This window comes from Suncus etruscus, chromosome 4 (assembly GCF_024139225.1).
Source record: "Suncus etruscus isolate mSunEtr1 chromosome 4, mSunEtr1.pri.cur, whole genome shotgun sequence".
In the NCBI taxonomy this organism is placed as follows: domain Eukaryota; kingdom Metazoa; phylum Chordata; class Mammalia; order Eulipotyphla; family Soricidae; genus Suncus; species Suncus etruscus.
The window spans coordinates 81,480,264-81,493,361 of record NC_064851.1 but is presented as its reverse complement, the minus strand read 5'-3'; the positions used below and the strand labels follow the sequence as shown (position 1 = coordinate 81,493,361).

Here is a 13,098-nt window from a genome sequence, read left to right as displayed (position 1 = left end):
CCTTGAACATCCTTAACATTCCCTCTCTAAATTCCTGATCAGAAGGTTATGTAGGGGCTGAAGTGATAGCACAGCAGCAGGGCGTTTACCTTCCATATGACAGACCTGGGACAGACCCAGGTTCAGTTCCATGCATCCCATTTGGTCCCCAAGCCTGCCAGAAGCAATTTCAGAATGGAAAGCCAGGAGTAACCCCTGAGCACCACTGGATATGGCCCAAAAAACAAATGGCTGGTGTTGGTCGGGTCTGCAGAATTAGCATTTTCAGTCACAGTATATGTTGGGGTTCTGCATAGTTTTTCATTGTGACCTTTGTTGTGTGGTACTGTTATTACCGTATTTGCCGGCATATAAAATGACCCTTCAGCCCATGATAAACTTCCTAAAAGTCGGGAGTCATGTGTGGTACTGTTATTACCGTATTTGCCGGCATATAAGATGACCCTTCAGCCCACGATAAACTTCCTAAAAGTCGGGAGTCATATTATATGCTGGTATACGGCATGCTGAAACTTGTTCCAGCTTCAGGGACAAGTGATCCGCACCCCTCTTACTTTTAAGAATTAACTTACTTTTAAGACTTTTAGGAAGTTTTCCATGGGTTGAAGGGTCATCTTATATGCCAGCAAATACAGTATGTGTTGTGGTGCAGCTCCTGACTGGAAGAAATGTGTAGTCGCAGAGTTGCACACATGTAACTTCCTTTTTCACCTGCCAAGATTCAGAACCATTCTTTGCATCAAGATTAGATGCAACTCTTGCTGGTCTCCCACACATCAACTCAGTTCAGACTGGTGCCTTTTTGGGCCAAACTCCATCCACAACCAACAGTTTGCTGAGACTGGATTTGAGTACTTCAGCTTGATTCAAAATGGCAATTTTTAAGTTCAAACTCTGGCCTCCACCTACAGCTTATCTTGCTGGTCTCACACACCTCAACTTGTTCTTTATTTTTTTTTCTGGCTTATGGGCCACACCCAGCAGCACTCAGGGATTAGTCCTGGCTTTGTGCTCAGAAATAGTGCCTGGCAGGCTTCAGGAATCATATGGAATGCCAGGAATCAAATTGGGTCTGTCCAGGGTTAGCCATGTGCAAGGCAAACACCCTACCACTGTGCTATCTCTCGAGCCCCATCGATCTTTGTTTTTTTATTTATTGTATGAATACTGAACTGATTTTTTCCACAGTTGATAGTCACTGCACATGTTCCACTACTTGGAGAAAGGTTCGTGCTTCCTTTAAATATTTCAGGCAAAGATTTTCTTAGCTGTTTATTTTTCAGGGTCCCTACACAGAAACTGAAAAAAAAAAAGGCATGGGTTGGGAAGGAAAAGGAAGGACAGGATGACTTTCTGAGGAAGTCTTTTCATAAAATTGAATTTTATGTCAGGAAAGTGGCCTCATTTTCCAGCTCAGAGTAAGATTCCTTTATTTCCACATAGTATCAATACACATGAACTGTGTAGTATTTTCTCAGGAAAATTAAGTGCAAATGAGACATTCAGTCTCTGAGAAAATTTTCCCTGAACTAGTCCCTTTTTTAGGTGCTAGGATCAGACAGTGAGCAAATAAACAAATGAAGTCCCTTTACTCCTGAAACTTAAATAAAATAGTCATCAGTAAATCTAGGGGAGAAATTAGTTTTATTAGTTCTTTTTAGAGGAAATAGTTCTCAAAGGAATGTAGTGATTGAATCTATCTACTGTGTGCCCCAATGGTCATTTCGATAATGGGGCCAGGAACTTGATTCAGTGATACTTAACAGATACTGAAAGAACCTTACAGATCCTTGTGAGACAGTGAAGAAGGGAGTTTAAAATGAGAGTTTAACTATAGTGAATGTGTATATTTACATACTGTCAGTGATGCCTGGGATGGGGCACTGGTAGCTGCCCTGATTCTGCACAGGAAGTTGGGGGGATAGATAAGGGAAGTGTCAGAAGTGCTACTTAGAGAAGTTGGAATTTATTTCCTCTCTAGAATAGGAAAAGACTGGACTGATAGCACAGTGGGTAGGGCTCTTGTCTTGTACATGGTCGACCCAGGTTTGATCCCCGACACCAAGCCCTTCCAGGAGTGATCGCTGAGTGCAGAGCCAGAAATAAACCCTGAGTACAGCCAGATGTGGGACCTTCCCCCCAAAAAAGGAAAAATGTAGCAGAATTCCAGTTAAGGAAGAACATGTGGGTAACTGCCAAAGAGGTAGTACAGAATGGCATGTGTGGGGAAGAGATGAGACGGAGTACTGGCTGGAGCCAGCATGGGAGACACGAGTTTCAGGTGCTACCCAGAGAGGCTCTGAGCCCTGGTTTGCAGCCAAAACCAGGAAGCTGGAAAAGTGGCAAGGAAATCATTTGGGCTCACATGAGCTGCTTCTCAGCCTCAGAAAGGCACAGAAAATAGTTCACAAGCTTGTTTCTCACCATGGGTTCTTCCTGGTTTTGTTTTTGGTCTTTGTTTTTGTTTTTTAAACACTGCTATAATCAGATAATTGGAATTCTGAATCTCATCAAGTCTTCTTGAGAAAAAGGCTTTTACAGAGGGATTCCAATTATAGGACTATTACCTTAATGAAGGATAACACTTCCTAAGGAAGTCTCTTTCATTAAAGCTTCATCCAGATGTCACTGAGAAAGGAGCAATCTTTGTCTCTGTCTTCTTTTTCTTGTGTATTTGTTTCATTTTTGGAAGGCCTTCCAAGCAGTGAGGTCATACCTGGTGAAACTTGGCCAGGCAGACATTGCCAAGGGCCATAAGATCCAGCCCTGGTGGTGATTAGGGGGCAGTGTGGTGCCAGAGACCAAACTTGGGGCCTCCACATTGCAGAGCCTGTGTTCCAGCTGTTGAGCCATTTCCCGTGTCTGCCTGCCCATCCCCACATTCTTGCCCAGGACTGTCTTCTCTCATGCACTCAGTCCTCATATATATTATTGGCAACCCACTCCCAGTTCCCACCTATCATGATTTAGCTTCTGTTTGTAGTAATTTCTCAATTTCCCTAGTGTCTCTCCAAATAATTCTTCAAGAACACTGAGTGGTAGTACATTTTTCTGGGCTCTTTCATGCCTGACCAGGGCCTTTGTTCCTTTAGCTCTCAATACCATACTGTGGCTGGCAGGTGCTGATCAAGGTCTTACTATAGGAAGGTGATATGTTTGAAGTTGTTCAAAAACTTTCCAGCATTTTTTTTTGACCTGGAATGAAGCAAATTCCAAAATGAAGAACTAGGAAGATGGTGTTGGTGTATTTGACTAAAGGAGATGAGGAAACAATAAAAGGCTCACTCATTTGGCTAGGATAAATGTTATGAAAGAAATATATAGAAAGGAAAGAAAAACAAGTTGAATAAGAGCCTTGAAGCCAAAAAAAGAAAATACTGAAGGGAGCCAGCAAGATAGTAAGTATTAAGGTGATTGCCTTTCATGTATAAGCCCCGGTTCAATCCCCATTACCACATAATATTCCCAGAGCACCTTCAGGAATGATTGATGAGCACAGAGCCACAAATAGCCACTGAACACCTCTATCTGTGATCCTAAAGGAAAAAATACTAAAATAGGACACTGAGACTTTCGAGAGATTGTGCAGGAGTCACCTCTCCAGTAGAAATGATCCTTTGGAGATGTGGGGCACACCTGAGACACAGGCCTGAAAAACACCTCTGGTGAACTCACTTGCAACAGCTCAAATGCAATCTCAACACAGCCATCTAACTTGCTTTTCTACCTGCCAAGATTCAAAACCATTCTTTGCATCCCAATTAGATGCAATGATTTGTGTACTGATGGATTATTGGAAATAAGAAAAGAAACAAGTAGGGCCCGGAGAGATAGCACAGCGGCGTTTGCCTTGCAAAGGGCCGATCCAGGACCAAAGGTGGTTGGTTCAAATCCCGGTGTCCTATATGGTCCCCTGTGCCTGCCAGGAGCGATTTCTGAGCAGACAGCCAGGAGTAACCCCTGAGCAATGCCGGGTGTGACCCAAAAAAAAAAAAAAAAAAAAAAACAGAAAAGAAACAAGTAGAAACACTTTTCTGAGGTTCATGCATAAAGTCAGTTTTGCACATCAACCTTTTTTTTTTAATCCTTTTTCTTTTTTCCTCTGCTACTTCTTGTTCTGCTATCATTCAACAAAGCAGTGATCTTATCCTGGGAGTTCCTACTGCTGTCCCTCCCCCAAATTGTACTGCACTTCATTTTATGATTGTCACCAGCTAATTTATTCTAGATAGCATAAACCCATTTATCTTATGATTTCACTTTGAAATGTCCATGGCCTTTCAGACAGGTTTTAGAAGCCTTCCTTTGGTTCTTCCACTCACACATCTTTATTGAGCACCTACCATATGCCAGACTTTGTTCAAATCCCAGTTTCCACCACACACCTGTGCCTTAGCCCCCAGCTCTGTTCCACAGTGGCTTGGCTCTTTATGATGAGAACTCCTGGCCTGTACTTAGCACCCAGTGCTGGGCACGTGTCTTTCCCAGAATACAACAAAAGTTTATATAGGTACAGCAGCAGACAGATGAATGGCACAGAAGGAAAGAATATTTATGTGAAGATTTTCAAGCAAGGCTATTTTAGGGTTGTTTGTTTTCATTTGACCCCCAAGCCTACCTTTAAGCCTAATCTATCCTCTTCACGATTCAATACACAGTGCATTTTCCTAGCCTGAAGATAACCTCTACCCTCAAAGTTCTAACAAATTGACCCTGAAGTTCATTCAGACACCATATTCCAGCACAATTCTCAGCAGAATGACCCCACCATTCCTGCCATGGCTCTTAACTGAACACCTGGCAAAGCAGGTGCTTTCTCTTCTCCGTGGCACTTTGATGGATGCATTTGAAGCACTTTCCAATCTTTCAACAGCTGCTCAACTTTCTTGGCTGTGTCAAATCATTTAATAATGACTTGAAGAGGTAAAGAAATCAATGTTGCAATTGGTGCCTTCCTTAAAGAATGGATGTCCTATGGCTCTCCTCCTCTGCCCCAAGGAGATGCCTTAGACAGAGCCTAAATGGAACTTAGATTTTTCTGGATTCCTGTTGACTGTACCACTTCCCCATGCACCCAGCATGCCCTGGAAGAGTGTTTTCCCTGGGGTTCGAAGAGTTTAGGATTCTCTCACTAAGAGGCTGAAACCAAACTTAGCCTGGGTGCTTTGACCCCCTGCCCCATCCCAGGGATCCTGTTTTCCTCTCCCTGTTTGAGCTTCCTTGAGGCCTGAGAGGTTAGTGGATGGTTGAGCAAAGGAAGCAGCTGCTGAGCCCACTGTCACCTGCATATTGCCTCCTAATACTTTTTTCTACCAGCTCCACATTCTCAGTGGCCTTCCTGTGCAAACTGTACCCTCTTTTGCTTCTTATTTTTTTGGGATAAGGAACTCTTGATGATATTCCATTATAAATTTTAATTAATCTTTGTGGGGAACCAGAGCAACAGCTCAGCAAACTGGAGTACATGCTTTGCATGCAGGACGCCATGGGCTGATCTCTAGCATTACAAGGTAGGTCTCTCCTAACCTCCACTTCTACCTCCAACACTACCAAGTTCAGTTTCCAGGCTAGGAGTATCTCCCACACTTCTAAGTGAGGCCCCCAAAACAAATTCAATAAATAACCTATGTGCATTTTGGTGCCAGAGTAGTGACATTCCTATATTTACTATTATAGGTGGCTTAATAAAAACAGCTTCCAGTAGTTATCTGGAAAGACAGGGAAAGAAATGCAGCACTGATCAGCATAGTGCCTCCTTGGAGTCACTCCTTTCTTTTCATTAAGACTCTTTCATCAGTGCCTGTGAGCCCAAACTTTTCACTTTGTTCCTGTGCCAACTTCTGATTTACGTCATCTTGTTTATTGCCCAGGTAGACCATTAGAGCCTATCAGGTTCAAATGCACATGGCTCCAACAGGCTCTGCTCAGCTGTTCCTCCTCCTGGCTCCTAGTGATGGTATCTCCACATCATCCAAAAGGGCTTTTTTTGATGGGGGAAGACCACACCTGGCTGTGCTCAGAAAACTATACAGCCCTTTGAGCTGTGGCCCCAGCCCATCAAGGGCTCTTTTTGCATGGACTCATCTGGCTGTGCTCAGGGCTTACTCCTGGCTATTCACTCAGAGATCACTCTTGGCTGGTTTCAGGATCATATGTAGTATTGTGGGTCAAAACCTGATCTACTGTGTGCAAATTAAGCACCTTACCTGCTATACTATTATTATAACTCTTAAAGGACTGTACTATCCTTCTACAGCAAAGCACAAGAACTTCTAGCACAAGGCCTGTAAATTAGTATGTCCTTTGAGTGGGAAATTCAAATAACTTGCAAAATTAATTTGAATGTCTGATATTCCTAGCTCTTTTCCATTGTTAAAATGCTCAATTATTCATATGGTACAAAAATTCAGATTTGGGGTGGTTTGGCTTGGTTTAAGGACTAAATCCAAGTCATGTTCAGAGACATACACCTGGCTCTGCTTAGGGATCAATCTGGTGGTGTTCAAGAGACTGTATGTGGTGTGAGGGATTAAATGTGGGTTAGCTGTGTGCAAAGCAAATAAGTACCCACCCTTCTGTGCTAGTTTTCCAGCCCCCAAAATCCAGATTTTTTGTAGTCATGCTGCAGACTTGGGCTGATCACATTTCAATTCCTTTCTGTGCAGAAAGTCTGACATCTACTCAGGAAGCTGCACAAATGGAAAGCTGTCAAACACTTTGTTAAAGACATCTATTTTTTTTCAGATAGCTGAAAGCCTATTGAATGCTGAAGCATCTACAAACAAGTGAACAAACTGAGGCCAGACAACTCAAGACATTCTTTAGGAGATACTGAGAAATGCCAAGTTAGAAATAGTGAAGATGCTCTGCCAACAATAAAGATTTTTTTTCTTTCTTAAAGAATCTAGGAGGTGCTGAAAAAATGGTTCAGTGCAGTTAGAACACATGCTTAGCATGCAAGAACTCTTAAGTTCAGTCACTGACACCGTACAGTTCTGCAAGTATCTGCGTGTACGGCTGCTCCCACCAAAAAAAATATCTAAAAGGAAATCAACAGGAATCTACTGAGTTAAAAAAAATTTAGCTTCAAGAAAAAAAATGTGTAAAAGAAAGGGAGGGGAAAAGGCTAGCATGGTAATACAGAGGGTAGGATGCTTGCCTTACATATGGTCCTTGAGCATCACTTGGTATAGCTCAAAAAATCCACACACAAAAAGTAATTTTTTAAAGGAAAGAAACAAAAAGAAATGGGGGGGGGGGGACATAAAGAAGCATGGAAAAGAAAATGCACATGGAAGTTGATATTCAGGAAGCTGTACAGAGCAGGGGTGGGAAAGTAAGAACTGGAAACTTGACCTTGATTGGGAAACAGAAAGGAAGCCTGTGCAAAATACTGTAGCTAGGATCTTGCAATCAAAATGGCAGGAAGCACATACAGTCTACTGGCCTGGAGAATCTCAGCTGCAGTGTCTGGGGCAGATAAACTGGAAGTGATGCTGCCATGGCTGTATCTGCAAATCCACTATCTGGGGCTATAGGAGACTTACAGGGATCCAGAAAAGGATTTGAGGCATTTTTCTTTCTACTTTCCTAGCTTGCTGTGGAGGTTTATAGGAAACTGAGCACTGCTGGTCAAAGTGACCTTGGAAGTGGCCAAGAGGGTCATTACTGCTGTGCAGGGGACAGAAAGGAGCAGGGTACAAGTCCATCTAGATGGCACAAGTCCAGCCTAGCTTCATGGTCCTCTCTGGTGTGAAGGTCAGAACCAAGATTCACATTATGAACATTGTACTTCCCTTGGACAGTGAAGACCACCCCTCTTTGTAATTATGCACTAGGGACCCCAGAGCCCAAATTGGTGATGGTTGTGTCACCCATTCACTCTGTGTACTTATTCTTTTTTGGTTTGTTTTTTATTTTGCTTTTGAGCCACACCCGGGAGCACTCAGGAGTTACTTCTGGCAGGCTTGGGGGACCCATATGGGATGCCCGGGGATCAAACCCAGGCTGGCCACGTGCAAGGCAAATGCCCTCTGACCTGTATGCTTATACTTTAGTTATTTATTTCAGCAGTCCCTTGACTTGTATTCCTTCATGGTTGTTGATGTTATTATAGTGACTTAGGGTCTCACAGAGAGGGGGTGGAGAGGGAAGGAGTGAGAGAGAGAGAGAGAGAGAGAGAGAGAGAGAGAGAGAGAGAGAGAGAGAGAGAGAGCCAAGTATCTATACAGTGTGCTTTTACATGTCAAAGGAGGAGGAAGGAAAATTGGGCGAAGGCCTGTTTTGGGTTACTAGCTGGATGTCATCCTACAACTCTCTATTCCTGTATTCTTACCCCTGTGAGGATGTGTATTAGTAGTATAAAACCAGGAAGTAGCCTCCCACCAGCTTCAGTTTTATTGGCTAAGTGAGGTTCATACAGACTTGGTTTTTACTGCCATGTAAGTTATAGACCTTTTAATTTCCAAAGCTTGTTGGATTGGAGAGCTGTGTAAGAAAATGCTGATCTCTTTCCTTCACCCCAGAATCCCACAGAACATTCCTCTGGCAATTCCAGATCCCACCCCATCCCAAATCTTCAGAATATGGGGTTTTTGTTGTTGGGTTTTTTTTGGAGGGGAGCCTTATAGTGTGTCTCACGATTAACCATCTGCTTTGCAAGCATGAGGTGCAACTACCAGCACACCACCCACACACACCCTGACCCAGCAATATCTAGGCTGCACTGCCAGCACCATTGTAGAGTGTGTGAGCATCACAACTAAGTATGCAAGCACCACAAGCAAATTTGTGCTCCCTGGTCATCACAACAACCCCAAAAGGAAAGTGGGGGTTGGAATGAGTTTTCTTCAGTTGGATGAGAATTTTAGCTAATTTACCAAAGAACTAACCGAACAGCAAACTAAAGAGGAAACACGTAATGACAGGCATAGAATGGCAGCAGCTCAGACTCATTCTCGGCTCACTAATACAAGGGTCACCTCTGAAATGTAAGTGAGGCTGGCTTCACATAATTAAATTAAAGGCCTGCTTCCACAGCAGTGAAGGTGAGAAAGAAGATTTATCACCACAAAAAACTACAGCAGCTGAGAAGAAATGTGTCCTAAAAGTTATGAACAGTCAATATAATGCAGTGATTGATAGTAGTATGAACCCAGAGTAAGTTACCTCTTAATAATAAATAATACCTCTTAATAACAAAGTCACCTCTAATAATAAAAAATTAATTTAAAAAAAAGCTCCAAAAGTAACAACGAAGTAAAAATAATTGTAACAGATCATAGGAACCTGGGTGTGCCTCAAGGGGCAAGATTGTACCCTGGGCCCTTTGTACAGGTTAGCAGAGTTCTAGCTGGTCTATTGCTATTTCTTCCAGAATTATAGGCAGATGCTGTCTTCTGCTGCCAGCAGTAGAGAAATTGAGATAGGGCAGAAATCTAGGTTTCTCTATGATTTGAAATCCTGTTTTTGCCTTTGTCAACAAACCAGATCAGAAGTTGGAAAACAGTCGAGATTAAAGGCGAAGGGCCATGAGCATCCAACAGAGATAAGCTTTTAGCAGGAGATGTCAGAATGGGTGGGAAGGGGAGAGGAAGGATCAATAAAGAATGGCTTGTGACATCGATAGAGAAAGGGATCAGGGCATGGCCTCCACCTCAGTGGGGGATTTTCTGTTCTAGGGAGAAAGCCAGCATTCAGGGAAGGGGGTCTTTCAAAGCTTTCAATCTCACAAAATGTCTCCTGTCACCTGAAGTCTCAGCCCTGGAAAGCTCCCCTGAGAGTCACAAAGTCTCAGTCTTTCCAAGGTCACCAGTAAGCACAGGCCTTATTGATAACATCAAAGTCACCAAATATTGCATTACATCAGAGTTTGGGCTCCAGTCATGGTAGCTCCTAGCAATCTCAGATCAGGGACCCTAAGAGCTTGCCCCTCATGAGGAAACCAGTTTATGAAGTTCATGAACCATTTGTAGAGGCTTTAGGCAAGGAAGTCTCATTCTCTTGCCATGGGGTTTGAGAGGATTTTTTTGGTTTGCTTTTTTTATATTTGTACCACATACAGAGGTGCTCAGCAACTACTCCAGACTGTTCATTTCAGGTTTGACAAGTGATGCTCAGGGGACCATGCCGTGCCAGGGATCAAACCTGAGCCTCCTGCATGCAAAGCATGTGCTCACTGAGCTCTCTCTTCAGCTCTCCCTGGGTTTTTAGTTGGTTGGTTGGTTTTGTCTACTTCATTCATATTTTGACAGCTCAGTAGAAGTATCATATACATATAATTGAATTTAATCATTTTACAAAGACTGCATAGAGTATTATCAAACATGAAGAATCAATACAAAATACTGTAGTGTCCCTCAAGAGAGGGAGATAAATCCAGTCCCCTACCCTGTTTTTCTTTTGCACCCTTTTTTCTTGCTGTTTTTTAAATTTATAAGTGAATTCTTTAATCGAATCACCATTAGATACAGTTACAAAGTTGTTCATGATTCCATTTCAGCCATACAGGATGCAACACCTTTCACCAGTGTTCCACTTTCCTTCCTGCCCTCTCCACTGCTTGCCTCTGATACTTTTTTCTTCTTCCCTTCCTCCTCCTTCCTTTTCTCCTCTTTTTTCTCCCTTTGGGGGGGTTGTTTTTGTTTTTTTGGGGCCACACCCAGTGGCGCTCAGGGGTTTCTCCTGGCTATGTGCTTAGAAATCGCTTCTGGCTCAGGGGACCGTATAGGATGCCAGGGATTGAACCCATGTTTGTCCAGGGTGAGCCACATGCAAGGCAAATGCTCTGTGCTATTGCTCCTGTCCCATCTCTCTTCTTTATTTTCCCTTTTAGACACTATGGTTTCAATTTTGTTACTGAATGGGTAGGTATTATGCATATCGCTTTATCTCCTTTCAGCACCCCGTTCTTGTCCAGAGTGATTATTTCCAGCTATCATTGTCACCATGCCCTTCTGTTCTAACTGCATACCCCCACTGTTTGTGGCAAGCTTTCTACCATGGATTGATCTTCTAGCCCTCATCTCTATTGTCTCTGGATACTATTATCAAGTTATCTTTTTTAATGTACCCCTCAAATGAATGTGATCATTCTATGACTCTCTCAAAGTCCTATGACACTCACAGAGCATTCCTGTGCCCTCCCCACCCCCCGTTCACCAAAGCCCCACATCCTGGAAGGTTCTGCTCTGATTTCTGTTTGCACTTTTTTTTAAATTTCATAGAAATGAAATCATAGTGCTCTGCCTTTGACATCTGGCTGCTTTCAGACAATGCTTCTAAGACTCAAAGGGTTTTCAGTCAGCACAGTTGTGCCTGTCCTCCCCCCATTATCCCACCTCCAATGATGTTACATCACATGTAGGACCACTCTCAAATCTAGGCAAGGTGTCCCTTCCCCATTCCCCGCTATGTGCTATGTTGCCAACCCACAGAGGAGAGCAGGAAGAACTCATTCTAACTGCCCCTTTCTTTGCAGGCATGAACAATCGAGAGGTGCTGGAGCAGGTGGAGCGCGGCTACCGGATGCCCTGCCCACAGGACTGCCCCATCTCTCTCCACGAGCTCATGATCCACTGCTGGAAAAAGGATCCTGAGGAACGGCCCACGTTCGAATATTTGCAGGGCTTCCTGGAAGACTATTTTACGGCCACGGAGCCCCAGTATCAGCCCGGTGAAAACCTGTAAGACCAAGTCTGCAGAGAAAGGCCTTGCGTGAGGCTTCCCCTCCCCTCCCCATTAGCTTTCAGTCCGTAGCCAGCTGCTGCCGGCAGCCTAATCCGTGCAGGAGGAGTTTGCATGTGACTCTGAAGCTGACGAACTTCCACAGCCCTCATTAATGACTTGTCTGAACCTCCCCATATCCGAACCTCTGCTGTGAAGCCTACGAGACAGAACCTAGTTGTTTCTCAGACTTTGGAAAATGCATTGTATCGATGTTATGTAAAAGGCCAAACCTCTGTTCCATGTAAATAGTTACTCCAGTGCCAACAATCCTAGTGCTTTCCTTTTTTAAAAATGCAAATCCTATGTGATTTTAACTCTGTCTTCACCTGATTCAACTAAAAAAAAAAAAAGTATTATTTTCCAAAAGTGGCCTCTTTGTCTAAAATAATAAAATTTTTTTTCATGTTTTAACAAAAACCAATCAGGACAGGTGTTTGGGTTTTTTTCTTTTTTATGAATATGAATATATGTATATATAATATATCCATCCCTGTACATACACCATGTGGGTGCTAACACAGAGACAGTGGCCAGAGTGGACCACAAACTTCAGGACCCAGAAGTGAGGAACTGACAGCAAAATCAGCAGAAAAGCACTGGTGGTATTCTAAAAACCAGTGGCCTCATTTTTGGCTTTTGCAAAGCATGATAAACTTTCTCTCTCTCTCTCTCTCTCTCTCTCTCTCTCTCTCTCTCTCTCTCTCTCTCTCTCTCTCTCTCTCTCTCTTTTTCTCCTTTTATAATTTGGATTGCACATTTTTGGTTCCAGACTATACCTTTAGATGACTGTTCACTTTGCCTCTTTTAGCACCCTCAAGCTGAATTCATCATTTGTGTTTCCAGTATTTGCTTCACCTGCAATCTGTACTTGAGACTTAAAAGTGAACAGATATGAGTGAGCCAGCAGCCAGTGCTCTCCGGAGACCTGGAAGATGAAACACACAAACTTCTTGTATAAAAAATATGAATGCTTGAAATGTTTCAAACTTTTTCAATTTAATAAACCTTGTAACCACACTTTAATGGTCTAAAGCCCATAGCATTGTAGTCATGACAATCTGCTAAACTTTCTCATGCTACTAAAAACTTACGGGAAAGGTGGGAGGGGAGTTGTACATTTCCCATTGTAAAATAAGTGTTTTAAATGTCCTGTACTGTTAATGAAATGACTTTCTATATGTCTCTGAGAGTTCTCCAGTGGAATAACTATGCACTACTTTACATTTCATGGGGATGCACAAAAGAAAAAAATGACATTTTTAGTTGCTGTTTGTACCAACCTTAAACTACATGTTTGACAACAAATCGAAAATTCTATTTCTATTAAGTTTTTAATACCAAGAGCAACTCTGAAGTCTTAATTCTTTTTTG

At 42.8% G+C, this 13,098-nt stretch overlaps 1 protein-coding gene across 3 annotated transcripts in view; it reads left to right on the top strand.

Annotated features, from left to right (window-relative positions):
- Positions 1-12,148, top strand: part of FYN (FYN proto-oncogene, Src family tyrosine kinase) — a 266,012-nt gene extending 253,864 nt beyond the window's left edge. For all 3 annotated transcript variants that reach the window (XM_049771190.1, XM_049771188.1, XM_049771189.1), the window contains one exon: positions 11,480-12,148. In XM_049771190.1, coding sequence (XP_049627147.1) covers positions 11,480-11,688 — 209 coding nt within the window. In that variant the 3' untranslated portion in view covers positions 11,689-12,148. The remainder of the gene's footprint in view (positions 1-11,479) is intronic.
- Positions 12,149-13,098: the final 950 nt, after the last annotated feature.